Consider the following 15918-nt stretch of genomic DNA (forward strand, 5'->3'; position numbering starts at 1 on the left):
CTTTCTGTCTCTCTCTTTCTCTCTTTCTCTCTCTGTGAAAGTATCTGTCACTACAGTATTGAAATGTGATTGTTTCGGTTAGTGGAATAGTTTCATTTTTAAAGTGAAAGTATTTGACATGAGTGTTTTTGTTTCACTTTTGACACGTAATACTTAAATAGTGGAGGAGACATTATGTTGCCGTGTGCTCGAACTCTGCAAGAAGTTAATAATTTTTTTTGACTAAAACACAACTGGAACCCTAAGTAAGGCATGTGTAAAATTTGAATGAAATTGGTTGCGTAGTTCTCGAGTTTTAGGGATTCACACAGACAGACAGACAGACAGACACACATTCTCATTTTTATATATATAGATACTCACAAACACACACACTCCTCCTCCTCTTCATCATCATTATTTTAACTGATACTTTTCCATGCTTACATAAGTCAGATGGGATTCAGTGAAGCAGATTTTCTATGACTGGATACTCCACTTGTCACTTACCCTCTGTTTCCATGCAAGATAATATTTTCCCCCTAGTCTGGACATGTTTTTGCAGAAGATTGCAAACAAAGAACACTGCCTATATGACAGATGTTTTGTTTACAATTAGTACATGATACCAAGACAAAGGGACATAGCCTTTTAATTCCATTATATGATGATGATGATCATCATCATCATCGTTTAACGTCCGCTTTCCATGCTAGCATGGGTTGGACGATTTGACTGAGGACTGGTGAAACCGGATGGCAACACCAGGCTCCAATCTAATTTGGCAGAGTTTCTACAGCTGGATGCCCTTCCTAACGCCAACCACTCAGAGAGTGTAGTGGGTGCTTTTACGTGTCACCCGCACGAAAACAGCCACGCTCGAAATGGTGTCTTTTATGTGCCACCCGCACAAGCCAGTCCAGGGGCACTGGCAACGATCTCACTCGAAAATCCTACGGGAGCCAGTCAGGCGGTACTGGCAACGGCCACGCTCAAAATGGTGCATCTCATGTGCCACCCGCACAAGAGCCAGTCCAGGGGCACTGGCAACGATCTCACTTGGCTTGCCGGGTCTTCTCAAGCACAGCACATTTCCAAAGGTCTATGGCCTTCAAAAAAATATTGTCTTGTAGTTCAAAATGAACACTCCTATCTTTCAGCCTCTAAATTAGGTTGATAGTGAACTTGCATTCCTAACAGTCAGATTTCAAAACATATGATGATGCATATGACATTTCATCTTAAATCTATTGATAAAAATCCCATATAAAGCCTTACTAAATCATAAGGAAAACCATTCTTTTACTTCTTACAAACCTTTTCGTGAAGTGAAGTCATTTTTAACTACTGTTCCTTCTACCCAAATACTGAAGTTTTTATCTGTCTTAACACAGTACACAATGGAATGTACATCCCACTATATGTTGCACATTATTTTGCTGAAATCTTTATAGTATACAATATGACATTTTTTTTTACTTCATTTTAGTTATAAAAGCAACAATCTCAACATATTATTTCTTTACTTATAGAAGTTGAAGGAAATTATTGTTACATGCAGAAAGTCAACCAAAACTCATTTCTTCTTTTACTCTCAGAAGGTTTCCAGTGAATAAATTCACCAGGTTTTCCTTCTTTGTTATATTAATGTTTTCTAATACAATCACAATACCAGATTTATGGAGAAGAATAGAGTTAATTCAACCCAGCATTTAATTTATACTTATTTCAAAGGGATGAGGTGCTATGTTGACCTCAGAAGAAATTGAACTATGAATGTGAAGAGACTTTAAATACCACAAGGCATTTTGTCTGATGATCTACCAATTCTGCAATTCTATTTCTTTCTCAATTAATAAAGATTTTTAACATAAGAACATGGCCACAAATTTGAGGGATGGGTGTAGTTAATATGAAGCTCATCCCATAAGGACAAAAGACAAAGTCCGCCCTAGAATGTAATAGGACAGGACTAAGTATGCAAGGTATTTTCTCCAACAATCTAATGACTCTGCTAATCCACAACTCTCTTATTGAGATTAAATAAGATGTCCTATAAATACCGCTTATTTATAGGACCAGCTCCCATCATGGAAATAGTGAAATATTTTGGCCTTTCTTTATTTATGAGAAGACAAAATTGAATGTGCTACTGTATAATTATTCTCTCTACATGCCCTTGATTTCTTAGAACGATGTCTCTAAATAACAGGGCATCTTAATTTCATTAATATGGCAATATGTTTGCTGCTTTTTAAATTCTCACAGCTTCCTTTTAGAGAGTATGTGGCTTCCCCTTTCTCCATCACCACCACATCACAAGAAACAGTGTTATAAGTTAAATGTTTACATACTTAACAGCCTGGTACAGAAAGTTCAAATACTCTATAGTCTCATTTTCAATAGCCTAAAACTAGGTTATACTTTCAGTTATGTGGAAATTTGGTTATCTTTCTGATCACAAACACGTTTCAAGAATTAATGTCAATATCTGCTACAGACTTGATAGAACCAAAAATGAATAGCAAGGCTCTTCTGAGTGATTTAGTTTTTCAATCTGAAGTATTGATGTTATAAATAAAATACTGGCAAATATAAGAGCTTACAGGGTCCATAGTAAAACAAGTGCGGTCCCAATCCAGAGAGCTACCCAACATCCGTAGCTGGTGATAAATTCTGTCTCCTTTCCTTTAGAAAACAAAAAAAAACATTCAAGACATATCTAAGAGTATATACACACACACACATATAACATACATATATGTGTATACATAAACACACACAAATACAATACACATATAATACATACATATAAGTATGCTTGAGGCACAAACAGCTACTAAAAATAAATTTGAATAGAAAGCCATTTAACCCTTTTGACACCAGCCTACCTGAGACTACCCCTAGTTCTCTAATACAAGATTCTTGTTTTAAAGTGATACAAATTAAAATCCTTCATCAAAATTCTATGTTATTTTAAGTTCCAAACACCAAACAAAATTATTAATAAATTCATCATTATCATCATCAACGACAGCAACAACATCATTTAATGTCCATTGTCCATGCTGGTATAGGTTGGACGGTATGACCAGAGCTGGCAAGCTGAGGAGCTGCACCAGACTCCAGTCTGATTTGGCATGGTTTCTACAGCTGGATGCTCTTCCTAATGCCAACCACTTTACAGAGTGTGCTGGGTGCTTTTACACGATGCTATATGTACTTTTACATGATGCCACATGTGTACTTTTACATGGCACCAAATGAACGCTTTTACATAGCACCGCATGGGCACTTTTACAGGGCACTGCAAGGGCACTATTATGTGATGCCACATGGGTGCTTTTATGTGGCACCACCGCAAGGGCACTTTTATATGACACCACATGGGTGCTTTTATGTGGCACCACTGCAAGTGCTTTACACCACCAGCAGGATCAGTATTAACACTTCTGCTGTGGGGTAACAAAATTAATTGAAACAAAAGCAAGGCATTTCAGCAAAAATATGGTAAGAAAAAGGTTACTAAAGCATATATTAAGTGAATCGTATATTCATATGATTAACTTGCTATACAGTGATACTGGCTGTATTAGTATTTCTAAACTAAACAGTAAAGACAACTTTTTGGTAACTTCAAGACTTGTCATCACAGGGCATATTTAGTTGTAACAGAAATGTCTGTGAGTGGAGCTAGAGAATACTATAGATTGAGCTTCATTAACCTTTTTGATGCCAACCCACCAGAACTAGCTCTTAGTTCTATGTTACAAATTCCCTTTTTTGTCGTTGATTCTGAATTAAAACTGCCATTAAAATTTCATGTTAATTTATATTCCAAACTACAGTTCAATAATGATTGTTATTTTAACTTTGATTTTTCTAAATATAGTTGGTATATTAAATTAATTAACGTATCAACTATCATCATCATCATCATCATCATCAGAAATCAAATATGACACATTGGAAAATGGCTTAAGTGGAGAATAGTGAAAATAATGAATTTTAATAACTAAATGCATTCTCAGATGCTTTTATGCAGTATTACTTCCATCCATTTATAAAATTAGAAACTGTTATTTTTACAATTTTCTTTTTTTTCCTAGTCTACCAACTGAGTCAAAAATGTAATGCTAACTTAAAGATGCTTCCATAAATAAACTGGTATTCCTCAGAATATGTCTTCCAATTACTGAGGAAAAACACATGATGACAAAATGTTCCTTACTCATTTTTCCATTTCCATACTTCTTTTAGAAAGTTTTCTCTACCAAGTTCATGTCGAGTGATACCCTGTTCTTTAAAAATTTTCTTCTCCACCACAACTTGTGTAGCAATACCTGCATGGTCACAACCAGGATTCCACAGCGTTGCTTTACCGTTCATGCGATGCCTGAGAAAATTAAAAAGGAACATTGGAAATTAACCTCCAATAAGAACAAAATAAATAGCTGGTAGTAATTTTATGCATGTCTTGAACATATAGCACTATAAAATGCAAAAACAGTTTAATAATAATAATAACGAGCTTATTGTAGACAGTGCTCAGGTACACTATAACTCATCAGGAAATATTAAAAAAAGGGGACAGAAAGTGGACATATAAATCCAATAAAGAAGACAGCAATGAAAGCTAGAAGTACATGCACACTGCCCATAATAAAACACAGTAAGATAAAAAAAAAAGAGAGAGAGAGAGAAATATATTGACTATTTAAATAAGAGAACAAGAAATCATCATCATCACCATCATCGTTTAACGTTCGCTTTCCATGCTAGCATGAGTTGGATGATTTGACTGAGGACTGGTGAACCAGATGGCTACACCAGACTCCAATCTGATTTGGCAGAGTTTCTACAGCTGGATGCCTTTCCTAATGCCAACCACTCCGAGAGTGTAGTGGGTGTGCTTTTACGTGCCACTGGTATGAAGGCCAGTCAGATGGTACTGGCAACGGCCACGCTCAAAATGGTGTATTTTACATGCCACCTGCACAGGAGCCAGTCCAGCGGCACTGGCAACGATCTCGCTTGAATGACTTTTCACGTGCCACCAGCACAAATGCCAGGAAGGCGATATTCATAATTTAGTATTGCTCCAGCAAAAATTTATAAAAACAAACATTATCACAATCAGCAAAAATTGAGCTAGTTGCTTCATTTGCTTTATTTTAAGTTATACTAACTCGATTTGTTTTATATTTCCTGAGTTTTTTGTTTTTTGGCTCAGTGATAGAACAAGATACATAAAGTTGGTTTTTAGTTTAAATTATTGCAAGTATGTTGTTCAGAAAACCATACACAGGATCCAAAAAGGAGCAGTTCTACAAGGAAGGGTTGCTTAAATTTTTTGTCTAAATCTGTTGGGATGAAACAGATGAAAGGTAATGTGTATTGTACAAAGAGTGAGACTACGTGGATATATAATATAACTAACATATTTGGAAAATATATCGAAGGGAGAGAGTGGTGGGGGAAGAGCAGATAAATGTGAACAATAGGAGAATCATTGCCAAACCAGCAAAGTTTTCTTTTAGTTATTGATTAAGAATGGGTGTGTTTATATTTGTGAGATGGATACACTATTACTGATGTGTAACAGTATGGTATAGAAAATAATTAGTAATGGGCTAGCAATTAATCAGAATTGAAGTATTTTTGGATTCCACAGAGGAAAAAAGGTAAAATAAGTGTTACATGTCCACTATTTCATTTAAAGAACGAAGAAACATGCCTTCAGATGTTCTTTGATCAAAATAGAAACAATTAAATCAGAAACAATAAAATACACATAAGAAATGAAATATGTAAATATGGATTAGAATTAAGAGGAGTAGTAACAGAAAGAAAACCTCAGATCAATGTAGAATTTCTTTAAACAATTATTTATCTGAATATGAAGATAATTTTACAAAGGAGAAACTAAATTTTAAAACAAATATTCCAAAAACTGAAACAAAATATCAACAAACCATCTTGTTATGGTATCTTCAACAGCATTAGTTAAAGCATGGCCTAAATGAAGGGAACCAGTTACATTTGGTGGAGGAATGACCATAATGAATTTTTCAGGTGGTGAACCTCCTTTGTTTTGAGACTGAAAAAATAACAATTAACATAAAGAATTTGTGATCTTGTGAGAATTAAGTATTGATATTTTATTCTTTATTTCTTTTTAAAGTTAATAGTTTTCATTTTTTTAAATAACATCAAAGATTGTGATCCGGTTACTATATACCAGTAAGTTTCATAAAGCAGTAGTGTGACAATTAATTTTAAAAAAACCTCTAATTCAGCACCAGTGAGTAGTCAGAAAAAAAAATGGATGAACGAGAGTTATTGTCTAAAATTAATAATATACATTTGGCAAGTTAATAATGTAAAGACAGAAGAGTAGATGAGAAAAAAATATTGTCACAGATATATACATATTTACATTCTATTAAGTTAGCAAGAACATTCTATATTATTAAAACTTATTGTTTATACAACATTATTGAAAGAATAAGGTAGCAAAATTGGTTGCAATGATGGACTAAAAACTCCCTATCTAAACTATGCTAGCATAAAAATAAAAGTTTTTAAAATTGAAGCATAAACAACTTACTAAAGCATATTCTGGCTTGAAATAGCCACATTTAACCCACCAGTCATACCAAGCAGCTTCCACATACTGTGGGCTGTATGCATCTGGCATAGAACATTTGGTATCTGAATAAAGAAAAAAAAAAAGAAATTCTAAAAAAAAAATCTAGTTTTTAGACTGGAATGTTTTTCAAAGGGGGTTCCATGAAAATAAATTGGGGAGTTCTATAAAATAAGGGATCTTTTAATAAAACTGTAAAAAAACTTATTCTATAAAAAAAAAAATTCATTATTTCAAAGTAATGAATAAATTTTTGTTCCATTTAAGGTCTTACTAGATTAGTAGGGGTGTCTGCAAAATATTGATAAGGGTTCAGTGATTTAAAAAAAATCGGAACCCGTGGAAGAGGTAGGCCCAGGAAGACCTGGGCTGAGGTGGTGAGGCAAGACCTTCGTACATTGGGCCTCACCGAGGCGATGACTACTGACCGAGACCTTTGGAAATGTGCTGTGCGTGAGAAGACCCGGCAAGCCAAGTGAGATCGTTGCCAGTGCCCCTGGACTGGCTCTTGTGCGGGTGGCACATGAGATGCACCATTTTGAGCGTGGCCGTTGCCAGTACCGCCTGACTGGCTCCCGTAGGATTTTCGAGTGAGATCGTTGCCAGTGCCCCTGGACTGGCTTGTGCGGGTGGCACATAAAAGACACCATTTCGAGCGTGGCCGTTTTCGTGCGGGTGACATGTAAAAGCACCCACTACACTCTCTGAGTGGTTGGCGTTAGGAAGGGCATCCAGCTGTAGAAACTCTGCCAAATTAGATTGGAGCCTGGTGTTGCCATCCGGTTTCACCAGTCCTCAGTCAAATCGTCCAACCCATGCTAGCATGGAAAGCGGACGTTAAACGATGATGATGATGATGATGATATAAGGGTTCCTCAACAAAATAAGTTTGGCAACTGCTGCACTAATGGGCCTCACAAGAAATTACTATTAATGGTTTTCATTGTTTTATTTGCTTGAATACATTGGTTTTCTGTTTATAGTACACACATTGCACTGTTCTACTATGATGTTATTTTGTGATGAACCTTAAGACTAATAATGTCTTAGTTTTTATTTAGGATTCATTTGAGGAGTTTCAACTTCACTGGTTGGTTAGGGTTAGGGTTAGGGTTAGGGTTAGAAGTTAAAGTTTAAAAGATTAAGATTCTGTAAAATGTCTAAAGCAAACACTGCAAAGCTTGCCTTTGATGGTAGATTACTTCAATCGGGCCTTAAACAATTTTAAATTCGTTTGCAAGTAGGATGCTAATAAATTTAATTAGAAGCAAAGCCTGTTAGAATAATTAGGAAGAAATGGTTGTTACTTGACGAATGATACAAACAAAAATGCAGTCTAAATTATTCTGAAATGCTAGGTTAGGAAATAACAAATAAGAGTGTTGTTAATGGATAGCTAACTGTCATCATGGCCAAGCATGGTTCAGTAACCTTTACCATGCTTTTGCTAGTCGTTTTCAATGACTATATAGTTGTGAGCAGACACAAACACTTTCTCAGCCCCAAGTGTGCTGCATCAGTACTCTGGCTGGTGCTCATATTCAGCTGAGTAGACTGGAGTAATCTCAAATGAAATGTCTTGCTCAGGGGCACAATGCACTAACTAGTACAAGAATCAAACATGACTTTACAACTGTGATTCGAACATCCTAACTACTAGACCACTGACTTTTACACATTCTGTTTATAATACAGTAAGAAGTTATAGATTGGGATTTGAATAAAAGATTAAGAATTTTAAGATTAACAAAATATAAAAAGAGCTGGAATAAATATAAATAAAGAACACCATCAATTCACACCTGCCTTCTTTTAGAAGACAGACTTGTAATGGTGTTAAGCTAGATCCTCTCTAAATTCCTTCATGTAACAGTTTGATTGATTTTGCTTTTTCATAATGAATATAATTCAATACAATAATTGAAAGATTTAGAAATAAATATCAATAAATATAACCTGACAATATTCAGAATTTTGTAGCTGTAAAATATTCTGCAATAACAACACTTTTATTTTTAGAAAGAAAATTGAATAAAAGCTTCCTTACCTTTTTTCTCACCCTTTGGCGTTTGAACATCATAGGTTATAATGGCTCGGTCTTTTACCTTCTTTTCTTTTTTCTTCTATAATTAAAGAAAGAGATTGTGAGTAAACACATGACCATCATCATCATCACCATCATTTAATGTCCATTTTCCATGCTGGCATGGGTTGGACAGTTTGACCAGAGACCACATTAGGCTCTATTGTCTGTTCTGGCATGGTTTCTACAGGTGGATGCCCTTCCTAATGCCAACCACTCCATAGAGTGCACTGGGTGCTTTTTATGCAGCACTAGCGCCAGTGCTTTTAATGTGGCACCATTTAACATCCACTTTTCCATGCCAGCATGAATCACATGGAATTTGTTGAGGCAGATTTTCTATAGCCAGATACCATTCCTGTTACCAATCTACACTTGTTTCCAGGCAAAGTAATATTTCCCCATGACCAGATTATCATTGGAAACGAAGGACACTGTTTGCATTATGGTGACACTTGTTTACAACTATCACATGCTGTCAAGACAGGAAGATCATAACACACACACACACACACATGCACACAGAGGCATCTTTCAGTTTCCAGCAACTAAATCCATTCACAAGGTTTTGATTGACTCAAAGCTATAGTAAAAGACACTTGCCCAAGATGTCCTCTAGTATGAAGATTGTTTTTTACAGTCACCTTGACTGGGATTGAATAGGTAAGAGGATTCTAATTTGGACAGTTAGAGTTCTTGCAGGCTGTGCAAAGCTTTGCAATTGTAATCATTTTTGAGATGGTTAAAAATTACCTCCTAACTGGGTATGATTGATGATTTTTTTTCCAAGTAATGTAAGAAGTATTCTTCGTTTGTATTGCAGCACTTGTGTAAGTGATGTTTTTTGTAAGCCTGCAGTATTGAGTTCAAATTCTGCCATGATGGTGGCTTGGTATTGGATGGGATTTGTCAATCTACCTTATGTTAGACATTACATGATGATTATAGATTTATAGGACTGAATTTAACTTTCTCCAGTGAACAAATTGTTAAATAGGATGCAAAACAAATTACAGTAAAAAAATATGCTGAGAATTATAAGGAAATCTCAATGAATCACAAAAAAATAAAAATTGTTTTTCTCTACCGAGAAATTTTTTGTCATAATTGAATTAAAATATGAAATTTAAGCAGGTGACTGTTATTGTGTGGCCTTAATTAACACTGATCATCATCATCATCATCATCGTTTAACGTCCGTTTTCCATGCTAGCATGGGTTGAACGATTTGACTGAGGACTGGTGAACCAGATGGCTACACCAGGCTCCAATCTGATTTGGCAGAGTTTCTACAGCTGGATGCCCTTGGAACATAGGTAGTTGGTCAAACAACTGGATGCATTCTAGATATCTGGTATTTTAGACACCATGCTTCTAATTGATTGAAGATCTTACTTCACATTCCAATATGCAGTTTTTGTTGTGTTTTTATTTTTTTGTAATATCTGTAGGTTCCGGTGTACATAGTCAAAGCATACACAAGAACCTATACACCAATTGTCCTCTAATGAGGCAGGTATGTGGCAATGTACAGATCAATGAAAAAGAAGATAGAAGCCTTTCGAGAAGTGGATCTTTCATGGATTGGGCAAAATAAGCTAGAAAGACAGAGTAACAAACACTGTAGTACAAGAACAGCTGAAAGTCCAAACACACCTAATGTTGAGTGCACAAAGCTATTGTATTATGGAGATACACGAGTCATTGTACAGGAAGTGTGGAGAGGGAAGACAGCAAGAGGCCATCAAAGACATTTGAGGACTAATGACATCAGAGACTGGACTGGACTGGAAACAAGAGCCTGGCTGGTTGTATGCATGCAACACAACACAAGAGAATCAGAGAGTTTTGCAAGCCAAACTCTGGGCACAGGGAGGGCACCTGACTAATGAGATTCTTGTGATGGCTATAACAGAAGCAGGCAAAGTAACTACAGCTAGAGCACAACACAGGGCTTGAAGCTAAGGAGATTATTGATATTGTTATTTTTTGTTTGTCTTCATATTTTGGGACTAAGTAAATGGGATGGTATTCCTGCGATAGTGTGGTGCTAGGGGTCTAAGCATGACTAAACATGTAGTGCCAAGCACTGAGATCAAGAGCTTATTGCAGCAACAAACTGTGCTTTTCACACATTTAGATGGTCTTTCAATTTGAATATTTTTATTGCTGTTTTGACTACCAGAAATAATGCAAAGCATGTTGCTTTGTGTTCTTTATATTTTGTTGTAGAAAAAAGAGGGTCTCAGACAGGAATGGCATAATCCATAATGGATTTACTATATTGAGTGTAGCATTTGGTTCACGTTAGGAAGGACATTTCGCCATATAAACCATACCAAAGCAGACACTGGAGCTTGGTGTAGTCCTCTTGCTTGTGGGCTCCTGTCAAACAGTACCAACCCTTGTTGGCATGGAAAACGGACGTTAAACGACGACAATAATTAGTGTTTTTGTTACTTTATGTTTGCCAAATGTGGTGGCTACCAAAATACCTACTTTTAGTGTGTTCATGCATTGTTTGACTACGTCTTCATAGACCTTGCGAATACTGTAGTATTGTTAGTAATTCCTATCACCATTTTCTTCTGTATGTGCGTGTTATGTATTTGTAGTTGAACGTGGGTAGTTTGTACTTTATGTTGTCTTGAATGGGAGTGCATTTTGTAAGATGGAACTTCTAGGGGCTTGATGTAGGGTCGGAGTTGTAAAACTACGTCTTGGGATGATGAGAGGAAACTCAAGCGATCTCTCAACTTGCCAGAAATAGCAGCTAAATCTCATTTAAATTACTCTCTGTAGTCTGAAAAAAGGAAATATATATATTACGCGTGGAAACTATTTCCCCATATGTTCTGATCATATTGATTTCATTGAAGTGAAGACGATGCTAATTTTAAAGGCAAGAATATTCTAGTTGGTGTGTAAATGTGTATTTTAAAGATTCCAGATGAATGAAAAGTAGTGTTGATCTTCATGAAATTTGAACAGACGTTATTAATTAGATTCTAGAATTGATAAAACATGCAACATCTTAGATCTCAATACCCGTTCATATTAATTACTGAATTAGCAACGGATGCTAAATTTACAAAATTATTCTAAACTATCGTACATGATGAATTTTCATATAACTATATGAATGATAAAGCAATTTTAACTCAGACACAAACGAAAAGAGCAGGAAATATAGGGAATTGTATAAACTATGTACACGTGAATTTCAGTAGCATTTCATTTTACCGGTGCTTTGAGGTTATAATGAATTAATGTTATCCGGGTAATTTAATACTTTAGACAAAAAATATTTTAGAAATTAATTGAAAACGAAAGCAGTTTAATTAACAATTACTATCTGAATGTTTCTTCTTACCTCGCTATTGTCATCTTTCTTGGCCTGTAATTTCTCTTGCTTAGCTTTGAATTTTTCAAGTTTAGCCTGCTTTTGGGCTTCCTTTTTCAGCTGGGCAGCTGTTTTAGGTTTCGGTGCTCCGTCCATGACATCGCCAGACGACGGAGGAGCTTCCACAGAAATATCTGCCATTATTTCACTATCAATTAAATAAGTAATATCGATTTAACACCGGCTTTCGAACCAACACATTCAACAATACACCGACGTCAACACATAAAACACCACGAAGAGACGTGATGCACTCAATCAAACTTTCTGAAGAAAACTTCAATTCATAAAAACAATCATTAAAATCATTTATGATTTTCCAGGAATGATCAATAAAATAATAACTAAATTTAAATATAAACAATCAATTTAGAAGACTAACAAAAATACTGAAACAGTCTGATCATATCGTTACTTTCAGTTTATAATTAGTTAATATTTTTCATTTTTATATAATCATTAACTAAGTTAAAAATATCTAAAATCATAAATTAGCATTTGATGTGTGATGATTTATATGAAAATAAAACTTTTTTTTCATTCTAAATAATCATAATAATTTACAGAAAAAAAAGCTCTTGCTTGTTAATTTGAAATATCAAGTTAATTAAAATCAATTAAATTAAATACTTACAATGCTAGTTTCTAACTAAAGGTACAACAAATATAAATCAAACATCAAGAGCAATTTTAATTTATGAAACAATTTTAGAGTTACACCGCCTTAATAATGAAATTTCTCTCTTTAATTGCGTCAGCTTCTCAGGTCGGTCATTTCAGATAACTTTATCAGACTAATATCTTAGATTTTGATTTGCAACACGAGTATGGGACAAATCCCGCATACCTCACATTTAAAGAATACATTAAGTAATTAAAAGTAAAAAAAAAAAAAAATCAAAATAAATACGTAAATTTTCGAATGGAAAAATCATTAAATGATTAATTATTTAGTTTTATTAGTAATAAATGCACCCATGAAATGAAATTACAAGTGCGCAGGGTGTTCGCTAAAGGTAATTATTTCAGTCTCAGGAAATATCATCTGGTCCTATTATTTATATAACATTAGCAGCAGTGGGAGTGGATAAGGAAACCAAGATATCGAAGATCCAGCATGGCCTAGGAAAGCAACGATTATCAAAAGAATTGAAGCAAAGAAGCATATGGAGAAATGAGGGAAAAGTTTAAAAACAAAAAACACTTAAAATTTCTTGTTCACGAGAGATAGTGAAGAGCGGCGACGGTGAAATAACAGAATAAAGCATTATAAGTATTGTACTGTAACATACATTAGCACTTGCATCATAAATTTGTAACTCAGTATTTATATTTAAATATATACATATTTGAGATAATTTAGTGAAAAACTATGGAATTTACAAAAGCCAACAGTGAGAGAAAGAAGAAAAGAGTTTTTAAAAAATTACAATCTTCCACTTGTGTCTTTCGAGACATTACTGATCGCTGAACCACTGACCAGCAAGTTTTTTTTTTTAAATTTTTTATTTCGTAAGCGCACCCCTACCTGGGGGTAAAACCCTGTAGTTATGCCCCTACAATCACTAAATTATTAAATGATGTTCTGATGATTGCTCAGCTGTTCCAGTTCCTCAACTCGCAATCATCCTCCGAACATCAGTTTCCCCTGGCGCATTGTATAATAGATGGTGTGTGCATGCTTTTATTGTAGTTATTTATTTATTGATTTTTTCTCTCTCCCATGTTTACGTTATGTAAAATGTGTTCTTTTTCACTAAATTAGAGCAAACTCTCCATTTTACAAGAGAACAACAATCATAAACATGAGCTAATAAAAGTTCATTTTACTTCTGTCTGATATTCAGAATTTCGTCCAAGGTATTCTGTTCATTGAGCACATAGTTTACAAGTTCTTTAAACGTTGTTACTACACCTTTGCTATACATTTTATTCTCTCTTACAGGTTCACCACGAGAATTTGTTAATACATGCACGAGTTTGGTCCTTTCCAATACTTTCAATAGCTTCACAAGTATTGAGTGATCGTGTGTCACAAATTCATTAAAAGCAACATTTCAACCTTCGCAAAGGTTGCTGATGCTAGCCTCCTCATCAATGAAAGTTTTTAAAAGGAATCGTTGAAGATTTTTTGTGAGATAGAAATATTTAATTTATTAACACTTACTAGATTTATATTGAGTTACTACTGACACGGAGAGAATGTTCTTTGGTAGACAAAAGACCACAGCGTATATTTATGTATGCGTATGCGATAATATGGATTCAACCATTCATAAAAAGTGTGTGTGTGTGTGTTCGAGGTACGTTTACGTGCTTGATATTATATTTTGACAAACTACCGAGATGAATTTGTCGAAATTGACAACATTTGATGATGTTGATAGTTGTGACAACCAGGGCAAAGTAGACGCTGTGGGGTTGTGGCGACAGTCTTGTTATTGTTGCTGCTTGAAGCCAGCAACGATATGTATGGTTTCGAATGCCAAGCAACTGACTCATGATCTCTTTGTATATTTTGATAATAGACTTTAACAAGTTGAGTCATGAACAGAAGAGTCAAGATAAAACACTTGACTGAGTGATTTAACTCAAATAAACTTTTGGGTAACTAAAGTATTATAAAGATAACTAAAGTAATATAAAGATCAAAAAGTAATATAAAGATGCATTTTTCCTTTAACAATTTTACTGATGTTTCAAGGTTTCACAAGTTCGGATTTCGAATCCAGTTTAAACTTCCTCTTACGGCAAAGCTGACAGTGGCAAGATTTGAACTCAAGACATAAAAGACTGTAACACAGATCCTTCACTTCCTTCAGTAATGGCCCACTTTGGATAGTCTTGATATATCTACTCTTGGTCGACATGCGTATCATATCTTACAAATTAAGGACAACTCGGTTTAGTCCCCCGACCCGTCCACTTCCATTGGCAATACCTGTGTCAGCAAAAGTTAAATAAAGAATGACATAAAAGACTACCTAAAAATCATCAACAGTTCAATGGCCAACAAAGACAGTAAATTTCAAAACTCTTCTGGAAAAGTTCAATACCCACAAAGGACACTTCAGCGGCCCCTGCACTTAATAATACTAAGCTCTAGATGCATCCACCAAACAAAATATCTGTTCGAGACCTTCATAGATTGTGAGGCGTAACATTTGTAGCGACTTGAAAAGTTTTAATTACGTGTTGTTCCGACTTGGTAGTTCACGAAGTTTCTGTTCATGGAAGTAGTACAGGTTTAGTGAAAGGTATCTATGTTGCATATGGATTATGCCTGTATATTGAAGGTTAAAAAATGAAAACCGACATTAGCTGCATGTAAGTTTTTAAAAGTAGTAGAAAGTATGCAGGTATAGGCCTGCGATTTTGAGTAAAGTGAGTTCTATCCCAGTTGGAGGAAAATTACTGTTGGTATAAATCGTTCAAGTTCTTTTATTTTATTCTATTTACATGTACATGCATTTACCAGTAAATCACATGTATATAGCTCTGGTTATTAAAATACTGGATCTTTTCTGTCTGTGTTGTGGCGAGAGTCATTGACACCCGTGGGTGATTGGAAGAATGGACAAGCCGAACTCTTATAGAGAGTAGCATATTGGTTGAGACAGGTCGATAGGAGTCGTTGAGAGGGCGTTTTGGCGTCTCGCGAACTACGTCGTGTGAACATTGCTTTTAGCTCCGCATCGTCAAATTATATATCCAACGTTTGTCAAAGATATAAAAGTGGCGACGAAATATTCGAAGCTTGCGTCGCTCGTTAATTTTTTTTTTTTTTTTGTACGAAATCAAAGA

The 15918-nt window shown here is 35.1% G+C and overlaps 1 protein-coding gene across 5 annotated transcripts in view; it reads right to left on the reverse strand.

Moving 5' to 3' along the window:
• Positions 1-15848, reverse strand: part of LOC106879229 (valine--tRNA ligase) — a 45768-nt gene extending 29920 nt beyond the window's left edge. The window contains exons 1-7 of one of the 5 annotated variants that reach the window (XM_014928715.2): positions 15307-15848; positions 12085-12262; positions 8676-8751; positions 6590-6693; positions 5955-6079; positions 4211-4375; positions 2586-2667 (exon numbers count right to left, since the gene is read on the reverse strand). In XM_014928715.2, coding sequence (XP_014784201.1) covers positions 2586-2667; positions 4211-4375; positions 5955-6079; positions 6590-6693; positions 8676-8751; positions 12085-12262; positions 15307-15386 — 810 coding nt within the window. In that variant the 5' untranslated portion in view covers positions 15387-15848. Of the gene's footprint in view, positions 1-2585; positions 2668-4210; positions 4376-5954; positions 6080-6589; positions 6694-8675; positions 8752-12084; positions 12263-12748; positions 12951-13544; positions 13563-13944; positions 14204-14281; positions 14612-15306 lie in introns of those variants that run through there. The other 4 variants (XM_014928717.2, XM_052965597.1, XM_052965598.1 and 1 more) reach the window with 4 other exon arrangements.
• Between the last annotated feature and the right edge of the window lie 70 nt (positions 15849-15918).

Source organism: Octopus bimaculoides, chromosome 2 (genome assembly GCF_001194135.2).
Source record: "Octopus bimaculoides isolate UCB-OBI-ISO-001 chromosome 2, ASM119413v2, whole genome shotgun sequence".
NCBI lineage: Eukaryota > Metazoa > Mollusca > Cephalopoda > Octopoda > Octopodidae > Octopus > Octopus bimaculoides.